This window comes from Marmota flaviventris, chromosome 18 (genome assembly GCF_047511675.1).
Source record: "Marmota flaviventris isolate mMarFla1 chromosome 18, mMarFla1.hap1, whole genome shotgun sequence".
Lineage (NCBI taxonomy): Eukaryota > Metazoa > Chordata > Mammalia > Rodentia > Sciuridae > Marmota > Marmota flaviventris.
In genome coordinates this window covers 45,336,421-45,361,215 of record NC_092515.1, presented here as the reverse complement: position 1 = coordinate 45,361,215, position 24,795 = coordinate 45,336,421, and the positions used below count along the sequence as shown (strand labels likewise).

The window sequence follows — 24,795 nt, the reverse complement described above, 5'->3', positions numbered from 1 at the left end:
GCATCCTATCCTGGGTCCTAGGACACCCTCACCACACACATTCCATTTCACTGAGTGCTCGATTTCTCATCCACCACCAGCTGATTCGGGTAAGTTCCCCTGCCTTTAGTCAATTCAAAGGAACTGCGGGTCCAGAGAAGTGACCATGGAACATCCGGTGCTCCTAGGCTTCCCTTTGGTCTGGGACACCCCCAACTATGGCTTCCAGAGCTGTGGTTGGTCCCTACCATCAACTGAGTCCATAGGCTCAGAAGTTCTCACCCCTAGCAAAAGATCTCATTCTCTGGGTCTTGGTTATTCTTTGGGCTCAAAGCCCTGGTGCCAGGCACTGAGAACCCCTACGGGTCTTAGCCCCAGCTGCCACCCTGAGGTCAGCTCTTCCTCACTCAATATGGGAAGACACAGAGGGATGCCTCTGCTTCTCCCTAGGAACTCTCTCTCTCCCTCTTGCCATGGGTGAAGCCACCTCTGCCATCCCCTGGACACCATTGGGTTGCCTTTTAGCAAATTTAGACTCCCTCCACCTTACCCCTGACTTAAAGGAACAGAAACTAATTTGTCTCTGGAACCAAATTTGGCCCCTCTATACCTTAGACAATGATTCCAATGACCACTTAAGGGCACTCTAGAGCCCAACATTTTTGATGAAACTTTTTAAATTTTGGGAGCGCTCTGGGAAATGCAAAGATATCCCCCATGCTCAGGCCTATCTTTCCTTCTTTCCAAACTGTCCCTCTGCTCTTCCTGTTCTCTGGCACAGGCTCTGCTGGCTCTTAAACTCTCTCTTCTCGACCTCAGGACCCTGCTTAACCCCAGACTTTGACCCTGCTGAGGAACCCCCTCCCTACCATTCTGCTCTGACCCCTCTGGGACCTCCCTCACCTACTTTCTGTCCACCTGCTACTCCTTCTTGCTCAGCCCCCTCTACCCAGCCTGCACCTTTGCTTCCTTTTGTGAAGTAGCAGGGTCAGAGGGAGTTGTCCAGGTACATGTCCCTTTGTCCCTTGGTGACCTCTCCCAAATGGAAAGGAGGCTAGGATCCTTTAACTCCAATCCTTGAGGGTACAGTAAAGAATTCCAATAACTAACCCAATCAGAGGATCTAACTTTCCATGATCCTATCCAACTCTCTCCTACCACTGAAAACAAGGTTACTGAAAATTTAAATTATCCCAACAGGTATAATTCTATATACTTGAATACTGTATTTTCATGAAATGATAAACAAATGAGATTCTCTATTCAAAGAGGTCTGAAAGTTTTAACTGTGTTTCAATTAGAGTACGTTAAATGACATAAAGTATTTATTCTCATTAAAATGGAATAATTTGTCTAAATTCAGAAATTTACAAGGATTATTTTAAAAAGTGAATATAAAAGGATTTGTTTAAAGATGGGAAAGAGAAATTAGAAGGTTTTAGGTATGGAACCATATTTAATAGAAGGAAAAGAAAATGTTTCTGGATAAGAAAGTCTTTATGTGATGAAGTAAATAAGAGGGTTTAAATAAGTGATAAAGAGATCTGTATAAGTTGGAGATATAGATATATATATGTGAAAGAATCAGTCAAAGCTATTGAAGGTTTTTTCCTAAGGTCAAATATTAATGTACTGATATAAACCAAAGTTTATATGTTAAAATGACAAGAATTTTTTAAAACATTAATTGACCCATAACATTGTGTTTATAAGTTTTACTTTTTAGAACAAATAACTTGAAGGAATTTAGGTAAATACAACTGTTAAACAACAACTGTTACAAAGTCTAAGTTTTTTTTAAAAGCTAAATTTGATTAATATAAAAACATCAATGTAATTATGGTGATATTCCTCTTCTTTGTATATTAAATATGTTCTTATCTTCCAGGTAAACAAATCTTTAAAGTAGAATGTTTAAAAGAACATTATGTCAAGCTGGAGTTCTCCAAACTAAAGTTGTATGGTAATTTTACATTCATAAGAATAACAAATTTTATTGGGGACTTATTTATATCATTTAATGTTCTACAACTGGACCTGTTATCAATAAGATATATAAAGCTTTATGTTACTTTTTACACTGGTATAAAATTTAAATGTATTTTTGAGTTAATGAGAGCCTAATCTATTTAAAGGTTAATATTGTAAAACTCAAAAGCATTTTGCTACTTTTCCCCAAAAATGTTAAAAACTCTCAGCCTTTCTTTAATTTGTGTTTTAAATGTAATATCATATTGTGTTAGCTAACATTCATATGAACTTTTAAAAAAGACAATATATGTAATCTTTGTCAAATGGTATTTAAGAAAGAGGCAAAAATCAGCTTCAGAGCTAGAACACTTCACCTAAGATTTATGAGGAGCCCCGCCTTACCTGAGATAAGGCTCTGCCTCCCACCTTACAATGTATCAGAATAACTCCAAAGTAGGCCAAACTTCAGCTCATTGAAAGTTATGTTCAAAAGATTAATTTTTGTTGTTAAGATTACTAGGATCTCAAATAGGGGAGATATATATATATATATATATATATATATATATATATATATATATCAGCCAAAATTCAAGATAGATATTACACAAACTAATTATGTTTTTACTTGTTAACTTTATTTTGTATTTTCCTTATAAACTGTATAAATGTTGTCTGTTAATGTTTTGCAGAGGTATTACTTCAAGAACACACAACCTGGGTTAATTTAAGATAAGTCATCACGTATAGGACAGATAGGATAATACTAACCTTAGTTTAATGAAATGGGTAAGTGACTGTAAGGTTATAGACATTAAAGTTAAAAACCAGTACTCTTAATTTAAGACTGGTGATACTGACTTGCTGGATGATTAAGATCAAAACTTAAAAATTAATGTTAAATTAACAGGGCCAAGGAAACCAATACTTGGCTCTTGCCCTCTAAGTCGGTCTGAATTTAGGATCAGGGAACTTCTCCAAAGAGCTTTGCAACTCTGGGCCACACAACCTCCTGATAAGGGAGATTAATAAGACCACTGGAGAATGAAAAGCCAATCAGTGCACTCTCTATGAAGAGGAGGGTCATTGGAGAAGGGAGAATGTCCCTGAGGTTTCCAAGGAAAGTCACATGGTCAGCAACACCTGGACCCATCCTAGTGCAAAGAGCACTAGCAGAGCTGAGACCTGCTCTCAAGTGCCCCTACGAGTGACCCCTGTGGGAACTCAGCTGACTCCTTACAATAGATAGAAACAAAGTCAATTTTGACCAGCTTGACCTTAAACACCTAGCAAAAACAGTTGAACCCAAATAGAGCCATTCCTGGGCATTAAAAAGAAAGGAAATAATAGTTAAATGTAAGTTAAGATATACACTTGTGTTAGCCCCCAAGAATATGTAAGACTGGAGGCTACAAAAGAGAGATTCTTAGGCAAGAATGCCTGATAAAGATCAAGAGAAACTGCCAAAGCCAGAAGTTTTTAGTTAGTATAAAAACCTACAGATATTCCTAACCTAAATATGTAGGCTTGATGTTTGCTAGTATGATTATCCAGCCCTAAGTAACAAATTTAGATATTTTACAAAATCAGATGACATTAAATAGCTTAACTATATCTTGAGAGGATGGTCATCTGTGACATTAATAGTTAAATGTTGTGTTTATATTCCTGATAGTTCTGGCTCTGTTAAAGACTTATATTCTGAAATAAAATCCTTGTCCTCTCCACCCCTGTTATGGAGACAAGTTCTCAGCCCTCAGACCTCCTGGAAAGAGATTATTGGCTTCTCTCATTTAATAGCAGGTCTTCTAGCCTAAACAGCTCCTTGGTAAGTCCGTGCTCATATGAGGCCTTGGACAAATGGGCTATTCAATTTGTTTCTCTACAAGCCACCTAGGATTATAGCAGGCCTAGCCACAGGAAGGGCAGGAATAACCACATCCATTTCCCACTTTCATCAGCTCTCCAATCAGCTGATAGGGGGTATCCAACAGGTAGCCTAGTCTATAGTAACTCTCCAAAATCAATTGGACTCCTTAGCCTCTGTGGTCCTACAAAACCGCTGTGGACTGGGACCTATTAACAACAGAGAAAGGAGGCCTCTGCCTATACCTACAGGAGGAGTGTTGTTTTATGTCCACCAATCAGGGGAAAAGGACAAGATCAACAATTACAAGAGCAGCTAGAAAAGAGGAAACAGCAAGTAGGCCAACAGTGGCCTTGGGGAATGTGAAGTCAAGTGTGGCCTTGTCTTCTCCCCGTCACAGGACCCCTATTAGTCCTCTTTCTGTTTCTCCTACTAGGACCATGCCTGTTAAATTGCTTACAGAAGTTCCTACAAGATCAGATACACAAATTCATCAACTAGTTGGTCAATCAACTACTTCTCCTTCAAGAATACCAGCCCCTGACTCCCAAGACAGAGACCTATGACTCGTGGTCAATTATTCCAACTCCAGAGACTCTGCCCCACCTAAAACCCTCCCTGACCCCCTTCATAGGAATGAGATTCTTTGTCCCTAACCAGCAGGTAGAAGCTACAGAAGAAAGACCATCACCCTCTGCAACCCTGTATCTATAAAAACAAAAAGGGAAGATTATTGGCATGAGATCAATATTGGCATCAGATCTGCCATTTTAGGTTGAGGGCCATTTTTATTTAGGGACTCCTAGGTTTTGATTTAGGAACCATTTTATCTAGGGACTCCCAGGATGCGATTCTGAACGTGCCTGCTCAAAGTTTCACCCCACCCCAGCCCATGATGCAACCCGTAACCATGCTTGTTGCTGCTCTCCTCGGAAGGACAGCCTTGTCAGTTTGCTGCATGCTACTGAAAATAAATCTCTCGCGTGGGATTCCAGTGTGTGGTGTGGTCCTTGGACTTCGCAAGTGTCCTTTCAGAGAGGTTTCTTGCTTTGTACTTGTGATCCTCCTTCTTCAGACTCCTGAGTTGCTGGGATTACAGGTGTGCGTCACCATGCCAGGCTGGGCATCTTGACTTGGAAATAACCTTGCAAACTCTGAATAATTTTCTGTGGTTTATAAGCTACCCACTTTGTGATGCTATTTGTAACAGCAGTCTGAATGTACCAAGATACTAGGGCTTTAGTGAACAGATTTCTAGTCTGGTCTTTCTAGTGGTCAATGTCAAAGATGAGAATACATGGGACTTGCTGAGAAGTAGATGTAGAATTTTGACACTCAGGTGTGGGCAACATTCTGAAAGCATAGCCCTCTTTTGAAGAATGTCTAGGTGCTTGGAGGAGAGAAGACAGAAAGTACTGGGAGGCGAGGTGAGAAAGGGAGGAATATACTCAGGCCCGGTTGAGAGTATATTCAGGCCCAATGGAGGACAGAGGGCATCCACTGGGTTTACCCATCCACAGCTTTCTGGGGGGATTTACTGAGTGTGTCTAATGAGAAAGGACCCATGGCAGCCTGGGCAATGACCATCATGAGGTGAGTTCTTCATTAGTGTTGGCTGAATGGAGAAATGAAGAGTGGACGAATAGCTATGTGAATGAGAGGGCCAACCCTGGCTCCAGGGTGGGTAAGAGAGGACAACACAGACAGACCCCACCTGCACGTAGCCCTTCCCTTCCTCCCTAAACAGGGACCTAGAGCTCTGTGTGCTTGTCCCCAACCCCATTTAGCTCTTGGATCTTCTGAGTAAGGGTCTTGGTCCAGAACTGTAATCTGTAGGCCTTCAGTGCCTGGCCCACAGCAGACTGGATGTCCAGCTGCAGATACAACTGGTCAGGGGCCAGTGGGGCAGGCCCTCACCTTTGGGATTCCTGTGCACATGCCCTTCCAGCAGTGTGGGGTGAGGGTCACTCTGAATCCTAATAAGCTCAGACTTACCCTTACCCTTACCCTTACCTACCCCATTTGGGCAGGCCTGGTGGCCAGGTGGGCAGAGGCTTTGAGAATGGTAAAATTTCCTGATATAGGAAAGCAATGTGTGACTCTACTTTGTGTAGAACCAGAGATATGAAAAACTGTGCTCTATATGTGTCATATGAATTGTAATGCATTCTGCTGCCATATGTAACAAATTAGGAAAATACATAAATAAATAAATAAATTTTTAAAATAAAATAAAAATAAAAAGAATTGGGGATATGGCTCAGTGGTTCAGTGCCCTTGGTTTAAATCCCCTGTACAACAACAACAAAAGAAGTTGAAGAATCAAAAAGAAAGGAAAGTGTTGTACTATTGTAAATGGAGAATTGTCAGTAATCCTGGTGAGAGTTCGGACGTCAAAGAGACTAGGAAGAAGCTAGAATATCATAGAGATTGGTTAAGTGGTCATATTCAGAATGCTCATAGCAATGTGCTTAGTAAAGGCCATCCTAAGGAGGTTTCAGAAGGAAGTGGGAGCCATCTGTGAAAATTAGAAGAAAGGCTGCCTTTGATTACTGCAACACTTGGCTACACTGTATTCATGCCTAAAGACGTCATGGAAGGCCATATATAAGATTGAAGACCTAGAGGATTCAGGGAACATTTCTAAGCAAAATATAGAAGGAGTTGTGTGGCTATTTTTTGGTCATTTTCATTGAGATTTACAATGATACTTGACAAAGGAAAGCATAAAACACTGGGAATATCACAGTCTGCCCACCTAAGTAGCAAAATGGGAGATTGGGTGAGAATATAGAGGATGGGAAAGAGATTACATTACGATGGGTGGGAAGGAGGCAGGCTCTCTGCTTCAAAACCATGGGAGAGAAGGCCTGAGGCCTACACATAATCTTCCTGGTGCCCTTCCATCAAGAGCCCAGAAGACCATGGAAGGGGCCCCAGCATTGTCTCAGGATTCTGCTCCTTGTGTTCTAGCAAAATGCTCTGGGTCTGTCCAACCATGGTTCACGAAAGCCCAGCCATGACTCCTGATGCTGCTCCAAAGGGAGCAAGCAACAGACCTTGGTGATGGCCAAATGGTGCTATTTTGCAGGTGTAGAGAATCCAAGGGCTCTGCTGGCAGAACAGTTTCCCCTGGGGTTTCAAAGGAAAGTTCTGGAGGCCAAGCTGTGGTGTGGAGCCACAGGAAAGATTCTTCACCAGAATGCCAAGTGAGGCCACGAGAGTGGGACCACTGCTCTTGAGACCCCAGAAATGTAGAGCCACTGGCAGTGTGCAATGCCAGCCTAGGAAAGACACAGGCCATGGCAAGAAGCCCAAGAGAGCTGCCATGTGGGCTGCAAGCAGCATCACCCCAGGAGCAAGGCTGTCCAAGGCCCTTGGGACCAGTAACCTGCCCTGTGTCTAGGAGGCTGGACTTGGAGTTTGGGGATCTAGTGTCCTCTTTGGTTGTTTTCAGACTTGCTGGGGGTCTGGGAGCCCTTTCTACTTGCTATTCCTCCTTTTTGCCACAGAACTATCTGCCCCGTGCCTGTTTCAAGGCTGTATCCTGAAACCATGTACTTGTTGGAAGTCATTTGCCTTGAGTTTCAGATGAGACTTGGGACTTTGCACTTTGGAGTCACACTGGCAAGGTTTCAGGCTTGAGGACTATAGGCATGGAATGACTGCATTTTGCATTCAAAGAAGGACTTGAACCTTGAGGGGCGGGGGCAGAATAGTATGTTTGGATGTGGTCTGCCCCTCAAAGATCCCTATCATGGATGACTGGTCCCCAGTTTGGTTTTACTTTTCAGAAGTAGGACCTAGTGATCGGCTCAGGACTGCCCTGTGAAGGGATTAATGTTAGTCTTTCAGAGTGGATTAGCTCTCACAGGAGTGGATTAATTCCTTTGAGGTGAGTGTGAGTTTTTCTAAAAAAGCAAGTCTGGGGCTGGAGTTGTGGCTCAGTAGTAGAGTGTTTGTCCAGCATGTGTGAGGCACTGGGTTCAATTCTCAGCACCACATATGAACAAACAAATAAATAAAGGTCCATCAATATTCAATAAAAACATTGTTACAAAAGCAATCTGCCTCTTCTCTGTCTGTTGCTTCCTCTTTCGCCATGTGATCTCTCTCCCACAAAGTCATATGATGTCATGCCATTACCATATTATGACATAGCTGAATGATGTTAACCAAGATCAAACCAGAGATGGTCACCTGGGCAGAGGTAAATAAATCTATTTTCTTTATACATCACCCAGTGTCAGGTCAGTTTTATTGTTTTAGCACCCCAAATTGAACTAAGATATGTTCCAAGTCAAAAGGCACACGCATGTCTGTAATCCCAGTGACTCAGAAGCCTGAGGTCAGCCTCAGTAAATTAGCAAAGTCCTAAGCAACTTAGTGAGATGCTGTATCAAAATACAATGAAGAGGACTGGGGGACATGGCTCAGTGGTAAAGTAAGCTGGGGTTTCACTCAGTACCAATAAGGTGCGGGGGACAGTACAGTATGCTCCACATCCCAGTAAACAAGCTGCCTACACAGAATTCCTTACTGGGTGAATCTTCTTTTCATGTAATGTACACAGACAGCATCCCAGATGCCTCAGGTGTGTGTTGTGACAGCAATGGACACAGTCTGCTAAAATGTCCCTGATCAGAGACTTGCTAAGTCAACAGCACATCATCCTTTCCACTCGATGGTGGAGGAAGCTGCACCATGTAAGAGTGTGAGGTGACTCCTGTGTTAGGAAGGGGAAAGCATGGTGCCCCAGAGGGTGAGCTGTGGTCATGTAGATGGAAACCAGGCATGAGAAAAAAATCTCTCTCTCTCTCTCTCTCTCTCTCTCTCTCTCTCTCTCTCACACACACACACACACACACACACACAACATGTCCTGGGTATTGTGTGTAAGACCCTGAGGCCTTGATGGTTCCTGTGAAGGAGCCAGGACTGGTGGGGACACAAGAGGGTGGAACCCAAATCTGTGCTTGTGACTTGTTAACGATTATTTCTGAATGGGTGAAGCCAAGACAATATTTATAATGGAAGCCAATAGTGATGTTGGGCAGCTTTCCTTGTCAAGAAAGTCCTAGTGACTTTTGAGAGGAGCCTGGTCAACAGCAGGGAGGTGGGAAAGACCCTCTGTGGATGGGCCATGGGGGAGAAGTGAGTGTGGACTCCTCCTGGGCAGAGTGGGGAGGAGTAGCAGGAGATAAGGGGCCCCACAGTAGAAGCCTATAAGGGAGAGGATCAAGGGCCAAGGACAGCCCAGGCATCCTGCCAACCTTGCCTAACTTCTGATGAGGGCCTGGATGCTGCCTGTAGGCTCAGAGCCTCATCACCTTTGCCCTAATGGCCAAGCCATACCCTTTTTTAGTTCAGGTGCATAAAGTGACAGGAGCCCAGTGACATCCCACATCCCCTTTAGGACACAGTGCCTGGGGACTTCTGTAGTTCCCCCAAAGACAGGTAAGCTTGCCTGGAGCCCCTTTGAGAGGGCCAGGTCACCCCTCTGGCCAAAGGCATGACCTAGAGCCAAATGGCAGCAGGAAGGTGTTCCTAAGTGGCTTTTTTTTCCCATTGGCAGCTGGAGCTCCAGCACAGCCAGCACTCAGTGTCCTCAATGCCCGCCCAGAGACAGGGAAGTTGGCCCTGCTCTTCTGGGTTCCTCAGTCTCCCCTCATACCCTGCCTTCTCCTTGGTGGTGGTGACATCAGGCTGACTGACCCTGTCTGCACTTCAGGGGAGTCACCCTGGGCATTAGGTGGACCCCTGTGTGGCTGCACATTCCCCTCTGTCCTCTATCATTTCCACCATCCTCCCCCTCCCTGTCACCTATTCTCCTGCAGCCTCAGTCTCTTCCTCTGCACCCTTTGGCTGATGGGATTCCAGACTCTGCCCCCCCCAAACACAAACTGGAGTCTCACCCTGGCCTTGGAGGAGGAGCAGCAGGACCCCCCAGGCCATGATGCCCAGCTATCCATAAAGTCTGTGCAATCACATGGTCATTTCCCAGGGCTGTTTCTGTGCTGCTGGGGTTGCTGTGCTTCAGAGGTCAACACAGGGAAGGACCTGGGCCCAGGTGGATTTTGGACCCTGCAGGGAGGAGGCAGAGTAATGAGTGGTGTCCTGCAAGCTGGGCACTGTGGGAGAGCCACTCTGAACCTGCAGAGGTTACAGAGCCAGTGGGTACTGAGCAGGACAGGACTCCCCGCCTCTTAGCTGCTCTGAGATCCCAGGAACCCACTCGTCACCCCTGGAGTCACTAGTTTACTGTCCTAGCAGCCACTGGCTCTTTTATTCTACTTTTTTTGCTGCTGTGACCAAAATACCTGACAAGAAAAACATAGAAATGGAAAAGTTCATTTGGGGCTCATGGTTTCAGAGGGTTCAGTACAAAGACAGCAGGTCCATTCCTTAGGTGTCGAGGAGAGGCTGAATATCATGGTGGAAGGGTGTAGTGGAGGAGAGCTGCTCAAGACATCATACCAGGAAGCAGAGAAAGAGAGAGCTACTCTCAACAAAGACAAAATGCATACCTCCAGGCCCGCCCCAGTGACGCACCTCCTCCAGCTCCACCCTCCATGGCTACAGTTACCATCCAGTGAACTCTCATCAGGGGATTAAACAATGATTGGGTTAAGGCTCTCATAACCCAATCATGTCACCTCTAAACTTTCTGGTATTGTCTTACACATGAGCTTTGGGGGACACCTCCTCTCTAAACCATTACACTGGCCCATGAGGGTGTTGGGGTGGAGAGGAGGGAGCAGTGGGCTGTAATTAGAGGAGCCAGGAGGGCTTCTCTGAGGGGACACAAAATGAAGATTCCCCACAGGTGAGAATGGTGACCTTGGGGGATGAAGGGGACTGCCTGAGCAAACTGGGCAGTGTGACTGTGCCCATGGTACTGGGAAGTCCTTCTTCCTCTCAGCATTCATAGTTTCCTGAGTTCCCTCCAAGGTCCTTGTAGTCCTGGTCTGAGGGTCTGTGTAAGTCTGTCCCTATTTGGTCCTGGCTGCTCTGTTGAAATACACTGGTGACTGCAACTGTGACACTTCTTAAGAACCCACCCCCTTGGGCTTGGGATAGAGTTCAGTTGGTCTTGCATGCACAAGACCCTGGGTTCAATCCTCAGCACCACCAAAGAAAGAAAGGAAGGAAGGAAGAAAGAAAGAAAGAAAGAAAGAAAGAAAGAAAGAAAGAACCCACCCCCCTCTACTTGCTCTGTCCCCACCCTGTGGCTTCCCCTGAGGACAGCTCCCTCTGAGGTTGAGTTTACTGTTATTTATGCACCTGATAAACATTCTGAGGACTTTCTGGTTCTAGCACTGTGGACCTGGAAGGGCTCTCTTGGGCATCTCGTGCCGCTGGGGAGACAGGCCCATAACCAGGAGTTGTCAAATCTTCTCGAATCCTGCAAGGACATAGGGAGTACAGCAGGAGACAGGAGTGCCTGCTCTGCCTGACTTCCTGGAGGAAGGGGTGTGGGCTCCACCTCAGATGACCTTCAGTACCTTCTCCTAACAGGCCTTGGCTTCTTCATTCTAGCCTGGGTTCATTCCTACACACCAGGATAGCAAGTGTCCTTTACTGTGTCTTTCTAGGAGTGATAATATTCCCAGGTGGCTGTGTCCGTGACTTCTACCTAAAGAGCAAGGTCTGTTGTCAATTCAAAGTTTTCCGTCCAATGCACTGTGGTCCAAGCCACTGTCCCAGCTCCTGTCCAGGCAGATGCTCTCTCTGTATTCTCCTGACCTAGTTCATAGCTGGGGCTGTGGAGGTTGAGATATTCTAGCTCCTCCTGGTTCATAGCCATGTTATAAGCTCCTTTATGTCAACTGGACAACACAGTGCTCCTTCCTAACCTGGAAGTTGCTGTCTATCTCTTGGTGAAGGTCCCCAAACTAACAGTAAAACTGTGGAATGAAGAAGAGTCTTCAGAGCATTAGGGCATGTGGGGGTGGGGTGGGGTGTAAAACTTACATATATGTAATGATCTAGAGAAAGTCTGAGAGAAGAGAAGAGGAGAGAGAGAGCGTGAGAGCGAAAGAGAGAGAGAGAGAGAGAGAGAAACACAGAGAAGAAAATTGAAGTAGAAGCTAAAAATCCAGGAAAACATCTGCAATGACAAATAAGTGCTACCGCCCTTTCCATCTCATCAGGTTTAAGACCCCCTAAAAGCAAGTTTTGGTGAGAATATGGAACATCTGTCACCCTCATATTGTTTAATGGGATAAAAAATAATATAGTCATTTTGGGAGACACCTAGGCATTGTCCTTAAAAGTTCAGCCCAGAGCTGGGAGCAGTGGCACATGCCTATAATCTCAGCAACTTGGGGGGAAGACACAGGAAGATTCTTAGTTAAAGGTGAGCTTTAGAAACTTAGCAAGTCCCTCAGTATTTTAGGGACACCCAGTTTCAAATTTAAAAATAAATACAAAATGGATTGGAGCTGTTGTCAGTAGTGAAGCACCCCTGGGTTAAATTCCCAGTACCCTCTCCACAAAAAAAAACAAAAACAAAAAAAAAACTCAAAAGGAAAAACAAGTTTCACTCAGTCTCAGTGATTTGACACAGAGGATTCTTATCACAAGGCTTTACCGAAAAAAAAAAAAAAGAGCACATGTCTACAAAGTGATTTCTGAAAATATACACCTCAAGTTTTATGTAAAATAGCCTAAGCCAGGCATGATGGTACCCTTATTGCAATTCAGGTACTCAGGAGGTCAAAGGAGGCGGAGGCCAGCCTGAGCAAGTTAGTGAGACCCAACTCAACTAAAATAAACAGGGATGGATATGTAGATCAGTTTTAGAATGTCCATGGGTTAAGTCTCCACTAATAAGGAAAAATAATAATAAGTGGGAGGAGGACAAATGGAAGTCATTCAGGTGTGCATCAACTGGGAATGGCTTAAAGTGTGGCAGATGTGTACATGCAAGGCCACTCCTGAAAAAGAGAAGAAATTGCAAGTTCAAAGCCAGCCTCAGCATTTTAACGAGGCACTAAGCAACTCAGTGAGATCTGTCTCTAGTAAAATAGAAAAGAGGGCTAGGGTTGTAGCTCAGTGGTCAAGTACCCCTGAGTGCAATCCCTAGTACCCCCCGCCACCCCAAAAAACATCTTAAAAACAGCTACTGAATGGGCTGGGGTTGTGGCTCAGTGATAGAGCACTCACCTAGCACAGGTGAAGCACTGGGTTCAATCCTCAGCACCACATAAAGATAAATAAATAAAGGTATTGTGTCCATCTACAACTAAAAGATATTTAGAAAAGAAAAGAAACAGCTACTGAAACTACTGAAAGTCTGAAAAATACTCTGAGGACCCACTCTGGGAAGCATCCTGTGCATGCTCAGAACTGAAAAACATACAGGGGCATGTTTGCAGCAGGAGCACAAGGAATGTTTTCAGCACAGAGATGAAGGATTATGCACCAGTCCCTGTACACTAAAAGGAACTAAAAGGTCTTTTCACCTCTGCAGAGATCCAGTCAGCCCAGGCTTACCGCTCTCCTCGTCTGCCCCCTAGTGTCCAGGATGGGAAACACGGCAATCTTCATCTTCAGCCTTAAAGGCCTTGGTGCCCTGTGGTGGGGCTTAAAAGAACTGGATGAAAGAGGAGAGTTTCTCTGTTGGGAAAACTGGTGCCCCATGGAGGCAAGTTGGTGAGAGGGAGGGTATAGAGGGAGTCCCAGGGTCCCTAGAGTAAGGGTCACAGCCTTTCCATGACAGAGAGAAAATGCTTTGGAGGAACAAAAGGGCTATTGAGCTTCATTTGGCACTTTTGATTACTGAGATAAAAGATAAGAGGGTTTCTATTGGAGGTTCCAGAAAAGTTTAGGGACATCAATGAGGTGAAAGGGAAACTCAATCATGTGCATGCCATAGTGAGCAGGAGGCTGCAGAGGGAATTCGGAAAGATTTTGGATGGAGAGATCCTCAGGGACCCAGGGACAAGAATCCCTTCTGCTATGTGTCTAGACCTTCTGACATGTCAAGGCCTCTTCCTGGACACATCCCACACAGAAACATCTTCACAGCTGTGTTGTGATTGTGTCAGTGTGGGGCTCACAGTGTCTGCAGATCCACAGAGAATAAGAGGCAACTTCAGGAGACAGGACCCTGAGGACCCCACCTGGCTCTCCAGGATGCACCCAGCTGGCCCAGGCTCTAGAAGCCAATGGAAAAGCCCAGTCCTGCTTCTCATAAGGATGGGGCCACCTCCTTGGGACAGAAATAGATGAGTATGTTGGTAGATTGAAATGTTAATGATGAATGACATTTAGTCTCCAGGTGGACTCAGGGATATGGAACTTTGGTTTTGTTTGTAGCCTAGGTGTGTTAGATGTGGGAACTCTAAGTGTTTCGCCTGAAAGTTTTTGTGCTGCAGATTATAAATTGAAAGCCAGTCTCCATGGGCTGGGGATAGAGCTCAGGTAGTAGAGTGCTTGCCTAGCTTGCACTAAGCTCTAGTGCATTAAGTTCTAATGCACTAGGCTCAACCCCAACAACAACAACACAAACACAATGCATAACTAATAAAATCAGTCTACTTCTTGGGCTTTGATTGAAAAAGAAAGAAAATAAAAAAAGCCAGTCTGAAATGATGAATCATTGGGAGGGGACAGTGTTTAGGAACTGTCAAATAGTCCAAAGAGAACTTGATCACCCCTTCTGCCAAGTGAGGACATAATGGGAAGATGCCATCTAGAAACCAAAGCAAGACCTCCCCAGTCAACAAATCGGCTAACACCTTGATTCTGGACTTGTCACGTCCAACACAGAAGACAACACATTTGCATTGTTTATGAGCTAACCAGTTTATTGTGTTTATTTGTTGATATTTTGTGTTAGCACTGAGATCAAACCCAGAACATTGTGCATGCTTGGCAAGTTCTCAACCACTGAGCTACTCTCCCAGGACTTGTTGTTTTACTTTGAGTTTGTGTCTCCCCAAGTGGCCAGCCTGTGCTACATATGTAATTCTTTTCCCTCAGCCTGCTGAGTGGCTTGGGTTATGGGCAGGTGCCACCATGCCAAGCTAGGTTATTATTGGAATTGTTGTTGTTGTTGCTGTTGCTGTTGTTCTTACAGGAGCCTGATGGAGTAAAACACTGGGGCTTGTGGTGTCCAGGTTTTCTACAGAGGTCCCACCAGTATGAAAACTTGGGGTAAGTGCTGAGAGATGGGCAAGGGGTTCAGAAAAGTACCAGCACCACTTTCTAAAACTTCTCTGTCAACATGGGAGGGTGTGGCTACTGGGAGGAAGGGATAGATGGGGTTGTAGGGAAGGAGAGGGGTGGAAGGGACTCAGGCACAGTGGGGTGAGGAGGAAGGTGGGCATGCATTGGGAATTACTAAGTGTGTCTAACAGGAGAGGACCCATGGCGGAGTGGATGGATGAATAGCTATGTGAATGAGTGGGTCAACCCTGGTTCTTCGGTGGGCATGTGTGGGCACCACAGGAAGACCCCATCACACCTAGCACACCCCTCTCTTCCTGACAAGGAAGCTAGAGCTCTGTGTGCTTGTCCTCAGCCCCCTTTAGCTCCTGGATCTTCTGAGGCAGGGTCTTGGTCCAGAACTGCAGCCTGTGTGCCTTCAGGGCCTGGCCCACAGCAGGCTGGATGTCCAACTGCAGGTACTGCTGGTCCTGGTCGAACAGTGGCCAGTGGGGTAGGCCCTCTCCGTTGGGGTTCCTGTGCACATGCCCTCCCAGCAGGGAAGGATGAGGGTCAGTCTGAGCTCTGTTGAACTCAGACCTGACCTTCAACCCCAATTATGGACAGGGTAGCCATCCAGGCAGAGAGGGGTGTTGAGAATGGGGGGAGGTGTCCTGATGTAGGAAAGTAATGACCTCTCACTAGTGTCACTAGCCTGGCCTGTGTTGCCCTTGCTGTGAGAGGCTGGCTCCCATGGTAGTCCAACACTATGGACCACTGTGAGAAGAGACCAGTGACCTGTAACCAAATAGCACCCTCTTTTAGTGTGAGTCTTCCCGTTGGGTAGGGGGCTAGGATGTGATGGAGGACACACAATAGCTAATGGGGTCACTTCAGACAAAGGGAGCAGTGGAGGACCCGTGCCCCCTGGCAGGTTTTCTCACCCATTTCGAGCAAAGTTGGCCCAGTACTTCATCATCCTTCTTTTCAGCAGCTCCTCCTCCTCAGTGAGCTCAACTGTGGGAGGAGGAAGGCAAGGGTCCAGGTCCTGGCCAACCCCATCCAGCTGTCCACTCCTGTGCCAACTCACCACCCCAGCCCCAGGCTTGTGTCCCTTCTGTATCACAACAGTCCTGGGGCCAGGCCCTCTGCTTGCCCAACCTTCCTTTAATACACCCAGCTTTTAACTGGATCAACACTGGGCTCATCCTTGGCGTAGAAACTTCCTTCTTTTGGACACTGTAAAGTCATTTAAGAAATGATTAGGCTTTTACCCAACCCCCTCTTCTCCTATTCTAGACACCATGGTTGGATTGGGAACAGGTAGAAATGAGCATAGATTGGACTGGGAAAGGTCTAACCCTGGAATGACCCATTTAGTTGTAAGATGGTAGACACTGGATCCCATGTTCTCTCATACCCCAGTTTCTCATTGTACCATGAGAGTGATTGCCACCCTGTACCCATGAGAATGCTCCTGTGGAACAAGGAGAACTCACCTCTGATGCCATTGATGTAGGATCCAAAGACAAAGACAAACTCATCATCACCATGGTCAGCCTTCACGTGTGGAGGCCTCAGGTCCTTAATGAAGCTGGGCGGATGCTGGAACTCATAGAAGTAGACAGGAGCATGGGAACCTGGAGGGTGGACAGGATGTGTCACTCTTGGTGACAAGATTGGTAGGTCCAAAGCTGGCTTGAATCTTCACAGTGGCTTGGAAGCCCAGAATGGATCAGAGGCAGTTGCAAGGCTCTTTGTTAAGTCATGTCTTGGACTTCCTGGCTGTGTGGTCACAGGCAAGTCCTTCAGTGACACTACCTTAGTTCCCTCCTCTGTAAAATGTGTGTGATGTCTATGTCTTACTCTAGCCATAAGGATTTACTGAGATGAGGGCCTTCAGGTACCTGGGAACAGGGTCTAGATAAAGACATGTGTCAGGACCTGACACCAGACCTCACCTGGGACCCATAGCTCTGAGCTGTCTCCTAGGAAGCCAGGATTCAGGTTCAGATACACTCACTCTGATAATGTGCTACTTGGAGTGCAGGCATCACAAACATGAAGTCCGCCATCATCTCCTGGAACTGGAGTCGGAGGGTGTGGGGGTCCTCGTAGTCTCCCATGTACTCCTCCATCAATAGGTCAGCACATTCAGCAGGCAACTTCATCTAGTCCAAGGGATCAGGGAGAGTCAGGTTAGGCAATCTCTGGGGCAAGGAGGCAGGAACTTGAGGGTAGGGATTGGTGTTTGGGATGTGTCAAGGAAGAGGGCAATGGTGTCAAGCTGTGCAGTGGCCCCACCCACAAATTTACATAGATCAATTTTTGTTCCTGTGGATTCCTGAAAAGGAAGAGTGTCTGGCTGCACTCGTGCCTGGATCAGGACCCCAGGAGTCTCACCCTCTGTGTTGATATTCTCTGTAGAACAGCTTGCGTGGTCTCTCTGTCTATGTCTTTCTGGATTTCAGGGGGGCCCAAGTACTGTGTGGTGAAAAGATAGTATAGAGTTGGGGGTGAGATGACAAGGAGGTACGAAGTCCAAACCCACTCCCACCTGACACTATCATGGGGGTTTGAAGAGGGGACTCACTATGGGAAGGAGCCAGCCATACTCATCATTGGTGACACCAATGATGCTCGGAACAGGTTGAAAATCAGCAGAGGCCAGAAGCTCTTGGGGGTGCCTGGGTAGGAAGGCCCCATCCACCACAGCAGGAATGATCTTGAAGGCCTAAGGGGGCATTCAAAGTCCATGGATTATGGGAAGCAAAGTCTCTTTTCTAATGACACCTGAGTTACCTCCAACGCATCCTACTCATCCCATGATTCTCAGACCAACATTCAGAGATTCTACAACTGGTTAAGCATATTTTTATCTCATTTCCCATCCAGAGCTATGAGGATACAAGAAGACCAAGCCCTGGAAATGAGATCATAGTATAAAGCACTGTATTTTCCTTATACCATGACCTCTGTATCCTCACTAACGTCCATTCATCCCTACCTTGGTAATAGCCAGCATTTTCTGTTCACTCTTGCCCCGCAGGCAGCTCACCAGGGCCTCTGACTCTACGTGCCCACAGGCAGACAGGTTGGCCACCATCTGTAAAGGCATACAAAAAGAGGCTGAATCATCTCTCCAGACAGGGAGGGGATTGATGCCTAAGGTCTCAGCTGTGTGCAGGTTACCCATAATTCTCAAAGGGTGCCATTTGTGTATTCCAGCAAGTGTGAAATCCTTCCACCTTTCCTGAAGCTCAGGTGTTAGCCAGAGGAGCCATCACACCTGCTTTACATGAGTCTTCTGAGGATGAGGCACCCAAAGTGTACCTTTGCAGACACTAGAGCAAAATCAACCACTTGAGGCAGAGGTGTGTGGATTCTGACCTTTGAGCTCCTCAGGAACCCTGGGGTGGTGGCCAGTCCCGAAGACACCTGCATGGTCTTTATTCCCATGGAGCAGACAGAGTGGCAGAGGCTCTGAAGTTGAATGGTGAGGCTACAGATATGGCCGTGGGCACTAAAGGATACTCACTGTGGAGACAACTTTAGATGAGCTGGTGATGAGGTCAGGCAGCAGGGCCACACCGTTCTCCATGATGGCACCATGGAAGAGTCCTTGGGACATTGGAGACACCACATGTGATGACACACTACTGCCACCTGCAGACCCGCCAATAAGGGTGACCCGATCAGGGTTGCCTCCAAAGTGGGCAATATTCTGCTGGACCCAGCGTAGGGCAGCCACTTGGTCCAGGTAGCCCCAGTTGCCAGTGGCATGCTGGTCTCCAGTGCTGAGAAATGGAAGGATGATGATCAATAGATGGTCTTCTGTCTACTCAGCCCTCATTGACCATCCCTGTCCCAGGCTCACCTGAAGAAGCCCAGAACTCCTAGGCGGTACTGGATACTGATCACCAGTACATTTTCAATGGCTGCCAGAATAGAACCATCACACATGGAAGCTGAGCCCACCACCAAGGCACCACCATGGATCCAGACCATCACCTGGGAAATCAGGAGATATACCGTGTGGTAGCGACCATGCTCAATCCTGTCCTGGCTGAATCTCTTGTCTGAAAAGTACCTTGGCTTGTGTAGCTACCCACACAGAACTCTAGTAGGACTTCATGACTTCGGGCTGGGGATATAGCTCAGTTGGTAGAGTGCTTGCCTCACATGCACAAGGCCCTGGGTTCAATCCCCAGTACCACCAAAAAAAAAAAAAATGGACTTTATGACCTAGGGCCCATTGGTGAAAGAATATCTTCAATCTGGAAGATCAGGCCTCCCATACTTTGGGGTCTAATCACGAATTATAACCTAGATCTATTTCTCTCAGAACTACTCTGAAAGGAAAAGAAAAGTGATGTTTCTGTCATTACCCCACTTGAACATTAATTTAAAGTGTCATCTAATCTCTGGCCCCAAAAAAATAGATGGTCATGGAATGTAGTGATTGCAAAATTGCAGATTTGGGCACCTGAATGGGATCTCCTGGGTACAAGCTGGTGAGTTGATCAGTGGGTCAGAACATTTGGCCTCTGAGAGCATCCAGGGCTCTTTGACTCCATGCCTAGGTCAGCTACCTGCCTGCATAAGAGGCCTTCTTGGACTTAATAGTGAGAAACTTTTCATGGTAGTTCACTCCACAGTGGTGGCCAGCTGAACCTGTACTTCCAGTGTCATTGGTATTGTTATGTAGTACTTGGGGTCAATCCCAGGCCTTCACAGCATTGTGCTAGCTCTCTACCTTGAACCATGTCCCAAGCCTGTTTCTAAATATCTTCTAAAAGAAATGTTCTCCCACCCTTCCACTGACCATGACTTAACACTCACAGGCAGGTTAGAGCCCTCACGGGCATGTGCAGGCGCGTAGATGCTGAGGTACAGGCAGTCCTCTGACATGGGGATGGGAGGCAAGTTTTTCCTCCCTAGGTTCAGAGCCTCTATATTCATTGCATCTGCATTTTGCAGACACCTGGTGACAATGGAATACAGTTACTCCAGGGGCTGAGCAGTGGTCAATTCAGACCTCAGGTCCTAACTAGATCCCTCACTCCCTGCTTTAACTGATGCCTTGCCTCACATGATCCTTCTTTCAAGTCATTTCCCATTGAGTTCTAGGCCACAGGCTCGGGGAAGCAGGGATTTTCCCAGACCCCCAGGGAAACACAGGCTGCATGTATTGACATTCACTTCTTAACCCTGTCCCCACTCAGGCCTGGAACAGCATAGGTGTCCCCACACAGGTGGTGCCTGAGTGGATGGAGGTTAGTTCTCACAGAAGGGTAATGGGGCATCCCACAGCCCAACTAGAGGCTCTCAGAAAACCTCACCCCTCCACTGAGTCTCCAGCTGTAAGCACATGCCCCTTTCCCTTGGCCCTGTGAGTGGGGTCCTCAAGGAGCCACCACTGTTGCCCTCCTCAGGGATCTGCAGCATCAACTGCTGGAGTCAAGGTCTTTATAGGTTCAGAGAGCCAAGCCGACCCTCTCCCAGACTCGTCTCCCCTGGTGGGAGAGAACCCCTGGAGTAAGCCAAATACAGGGACATGTGTTTCTGCTCTTGTGTTCAACACCTGGAGCCAATGCCTGTTGGGTTCCACGCCCTGAGGCAGGGGCCTGGCAAAGTTACTGCTGCATTGGAAGAATGAGTGTGGGAATTGCCCCAATGTAGAGGGATATATTTTTATATATTTGTTTATTTAGGGCCTGGGTTTCAAAGCCTGTGCATTAGGTTGCTAAAAACACATTATCACTGGTCTACAGCCCCAGGCCTTGCAGTACAGTGTAGATAAAGAAGCCAAAGTAGCCTGGCCCAGGACTCCGAGTACCCACCCTCACCCCAGTCCTGAGGTTCCCCAGACCCTAGGAGAACTTACATGGCCGGGTGGGAGGTCCCATCCCTCACACCACTCCAAGGTTCAGGGGGCTCAGGGGCTGCAAAGCGCAGTGGTCCTACAGGTGGCTTGGCAAAGGGAATTCCCAGGAAGGTGTGGACCCCCACATCGGTTTCCTTCACATGGACAAGGCTGCCCCGAACCTGCCCGGTGTGGGTGATCCGGATGGGGCTGACTGAGTCCTGGCCTGTGGGCAGAGATGCACTTCAGGCTCAGGTCTGCCCACTCAGCTGCTGACCTGCAGCACCTTGGCCTGGTTGGCCCTCCTCAGCTCAGCCTTGTGGAAGGAGCCTGATCTGTCAACATTCGCTTCAGAATCTTTCTGCCCATCCGTAATTCCTATCCCCACCACAACTATCACTCGACCCGGTCACGGCCTATCCCTCCAGGCTCACCAGGCTCTTGTGACTTGCCACGATCCTTTAGCCCTAGCAACTGACAACAGAATGTCTTTTGGGCTGATGGGTCAAGAGTGTCCATTGCACTAACTGTGCCAGGTCATGTCATGCACTAGGAGGACTGTAGGAATGGAACTAAAGATTTCTATCCTTAAGGAACTCATACTTGGGACAAGAAATGACATAAAGAAGCATCATTCATGTAAGGATATATGAACAGTGGGAGGAGAGCTATGAGTTCAGGCCATAAACCTCTTGTCCCTCCTGGGGTTGGGCATCAGGGCAAGGAGGCAATGGAAAGTCAAGCTAGATATATGTGGCTTGTCCAAGTCATGATATTTGTTAAAAGTTAATGGTGGGCATATTGTGTCCACACTTGGGTGCTGGGCAGCCCTCAGAATGCCCCAGTCCTCTCTCTGTGCTTCAGGGTGCAGAGAGTTAGGCAGTCAGGCCCACAGTCCTCCTGCTATTGTTGACATCTCCACAGCTCCCACATCACTGGGGCCTTCCCTCCCCCAGGCTCCAGTTCTCACTCTAGAGTTTGGCAGATGTGAGCTGGTTTCCATAAGAAAATGTTAAAACTTCAAACCTCCTCCTCTCTCCCACGAGATGCGCTAGGATCTGATGTTTGATGCTACCTAGTACAAGACAGGCCAGGGCAGCATCCACTCACAGAACCAGAGAAGGAAACTGGCCAGCATCCCTCCAAGTCCAAAGACACACTCTTGTCCCTACCAACATGCTGTCTACACACAGTGTCTTGCCAGATGGGATCTCGGTCCATGTAACTCATGTGGCCACTGGCCACTAATGCCTGATATTAGTTACTACAAAGGACAAAGCCTGCAAAATATTCCTGCTTGGAGTCTGGTGACATTATGTAGCTGCTTCCTTAAGGACAAGCCCTGCATGAAACAGCAGCAGGAATCTCACCCATGTATATATGTAGCGGTGTGAAGTTTCCTCGTTTTTCCAGATGTGGAAAAGCTCACATCAGAAAAGATGGGTTTGTGACCATTTAGGTGAGAGACAAAGATGAGTAGTGTGTAAGACCTGGACTCTATTCAAGACCTAGATGGGCCTGTGGAGGAGCCAGGATTTGGTGGGCAGAAGACCGTGGGACTCAATTCTATACCCTTTCATGACTCAGTTTTGTTTTTGTTTCTTTTTAAATTTTGGATGTGAGTTAAAGAAAAAAAACTGTTGAAGATAGAATCTTTCAGTGGAGCTAGAAAAAAAATCTTCCTCTTGAGAAAATTGTGGTTCTCTAAGACACCACATAAGGGAGGAAGCCTGTCAACGGTGATCCAAGGGGATAGGTGAGCATGGATTTCTCTGTGCAGATTAGACTGGGAAAGTTGGGGCTATGTCCAACACCAACACTAGGAGCCTTTGGGGTGGGAGGGATCCAGGGCTGCTGACACTCCATGGGCATGGTACACTCCTGCCAACACCTTCTGATAAGGGCCTAGAGACTTCTAGCAGGTACAGAGCACATTGCTTTTGTCCTAGAACAATCCAAGCCATGCCAGTTCAGGTTCACCAGTGAAGAGAATTCACCAGTCATTCATATCAGCTTTGAGAAGTGGTTCCCGGAGCTTCTGTAACCCCCAGGGCCACTAATCTTGCCTGAGGCCCCTACGGAATTGCCAGCACTTCTCTGTCCAAGGGGTCAAAACACTCAGAGCCAAATGTAACCAGCCAGCTCTTCTTATTGCTGTTGTTATTATCCAAGGGGGAGTAGTAGCTACAGCCACAGCCACACACAGGAGGGGAAGGACCCTGTCCCTGTTCCTTTGCCAGGAGGCTTCTGACTTGCCCATTCCCTGTATTCCATTCCCACAGTCTTCTGCCCACCCAGTCCTGGCTCCTCCACAGGCCCATCTAGGTCTTAAATAGGGTCCAGGTCTTACATACTACTCATCTTTGTCTCTCACCTAAATGGTCACAAACCCATCAGAATCCTCTCACATTAGCTCACTCCTCCATGGAGGTGTCCCCAGGCAGCTCTGACCCTCTCTGGCTCGCCCTCCAGCCCCTCATCCCCTTCATCTGGCTCCTCTACCAACTCCCTTGCCCTGGTGCCTTCCCTCCCGGCTCAGGCTCTGTCTCTGTGCAATTTGGCAGATCCAACCCAGGTCTCTACCACCCTCCCCATGGCAGCCTCACCCTGGCCCTGGATGAGGAGCATCAGGAGCCCATAGGCCATGATGATGAGCCAGACAGGAAGACGATGCAGGGACATGGTTGGCTCCCAGGGCTGCTTCTGTATTCCTTTGGCTTCACCTGGAACTGCAGAGCAGCATTCTGCCCAGGGGGAATTTGAACCTGACAGTGAGGAGGCTGGGAAATGGGTGGTGCACTGCAAGGTGTGTGCTGCAGGAGAGTTACTCTGAACTCTCAGAGGTCATGGAGCCAGTGTGCAGCGGGCAGGGCCCTACCCCTCTTCTTCCCTTGGGCACCTCCCAAGGTGCCGCACAGCCTCTGAAGCCCCTCTGAGATGCCAGGACCCCTCTCCTCACACCTGGAGTCACTAACTCCCTGTCCTTGAGTCACAGGCCCATGAGGGTGTTGGGGAGGAGAGGAGGGAGCAGAGAGCTGGATGTAACTGGAGGAACCTGGGGGGCTTCTCTGAGGGGGCAGAATGAAGATTTCCAGAGATGGAGAAATACAGGTGACCTTGCTGGAGTGTGGGGAACTGCTTGCCCAGTGGCAGGGAGGTGTGACTGACCTTCAAAGCTGACTGGGTGCCCTTCAGTTGTCCCTAATCTTCTAAACACCATAATCTGAGAACCTCTGAGGGCCCTCCCTTCTCAGTCTGACCCTTCTTTGTGAAGGCATTTCTGTAGATACCCCATCAACACAAAACCAAGGTCCAGTTTACAGTCACTTATCCACTGGAAAGATATGAAATGAGTGCCTGCCTGTCCAGGGAACTTCCAGGGATTAGATGCCTCTGGGAGATTCTGAATCATCCTGAGCCCTGCATGGGTGAATGGAAGCCAGTGTGGGTTAGGAGAACCTGCTCAACCTGACTTCCCTGATGAAGGGGTGTGGGGCTCAAGTTCAGTCAGCCTAGAGTTTCCCCTGCAAACCATCTTTGGCTAGATTCTCCCCACCCCCCATAGGCTCTTATAGCCCAGTGTTGTGTCCTTCTCAGCCACTTTGGGGAGCAATCAGCCTTATCCAGATGTCTGGAGACAGCATGCTGGGAGCACTGCTTCTCCTCGACCTCCACCCAATCAGCAAGGCTGCTGTGGATTCAGTTCCTCTGCAGTATTCTCTGCTCTAAGCCATTGCCCCAGGCCCTGCCCGCAGATGCTTACTCTGCCCTGAGTCTCCTGATCTAATTCATATCTGGGCTTGGTCATCCTCCCAGTTAAGTCCTATTTTAAGCACCTTCGTGTCGACTGGACAACATAGTGCTTCTTCCTAATCTGGAGTCTGCTAGGGTGAAGGTCCCCAGGTACTGTGCCATTTATGGCACCATCTTACAGAGGCCTTGGCTTTGACAATGACCA

The 24,795-nt window shown here is 47.3% G+C and overlaps 1 protein-coding gene and 1 non-coding gene across 3 annotated transcripts; one reads left to right on the top strand and one right to left on the bottom strand.

Moving 5' to 3' along the window:
• Positions 1-14,618: 14,618 nt before the first annotated feature.
• LOC114095712 (pyrethroid hydrolase Ces2e-like) lies at positions 14,619-23,519 on the bottom strand. Of its 2 annotated transcripts, none has more exons than XM_027939078.2 (12): positions 23,444-23,519; positions 20,859-21,063; positions 19,814-19,955; positions 18,849-18,982; positions 18,510-18,768; positions 17,979-18,077; positions 17,565-17,705; positions 17,375-17,455; positions 16,995-17,142; positions 16,471-16,611; positions 15,916-15,988; positions 14,619-15,508 (listed from the first exon to the last, which is right to left on the bottom strand). In XM_027939078.2, the coding sequence occupies exons 1-12, from the start codon at positions 23,517-23,519 to the stop codon at positions 15,322-15,324; spliced, it is 1,686 nt and encodes a 561-aa protein (XP_027794879.2). In that variant the 3' UTR covers positions 14,619-15,321. The 2 variants fall into 2 exon arrangements, with proteins under 2 accessions (XP_027794879.2, XP_027794877.2); XM_027939076.2 differs by having other exon boundaries at positions 16,522-16,611.
• Positions 19,118-19,190, top strand: Trnav-cac (transfer RNA valine (anticodon CAC)). The gene has a single exon. It is a non-coding gene; the product is annotated as a tRNA-Val (tRNA).
• Positions 23,520-24,795: the final 1,276 nt, after the last annotated feature.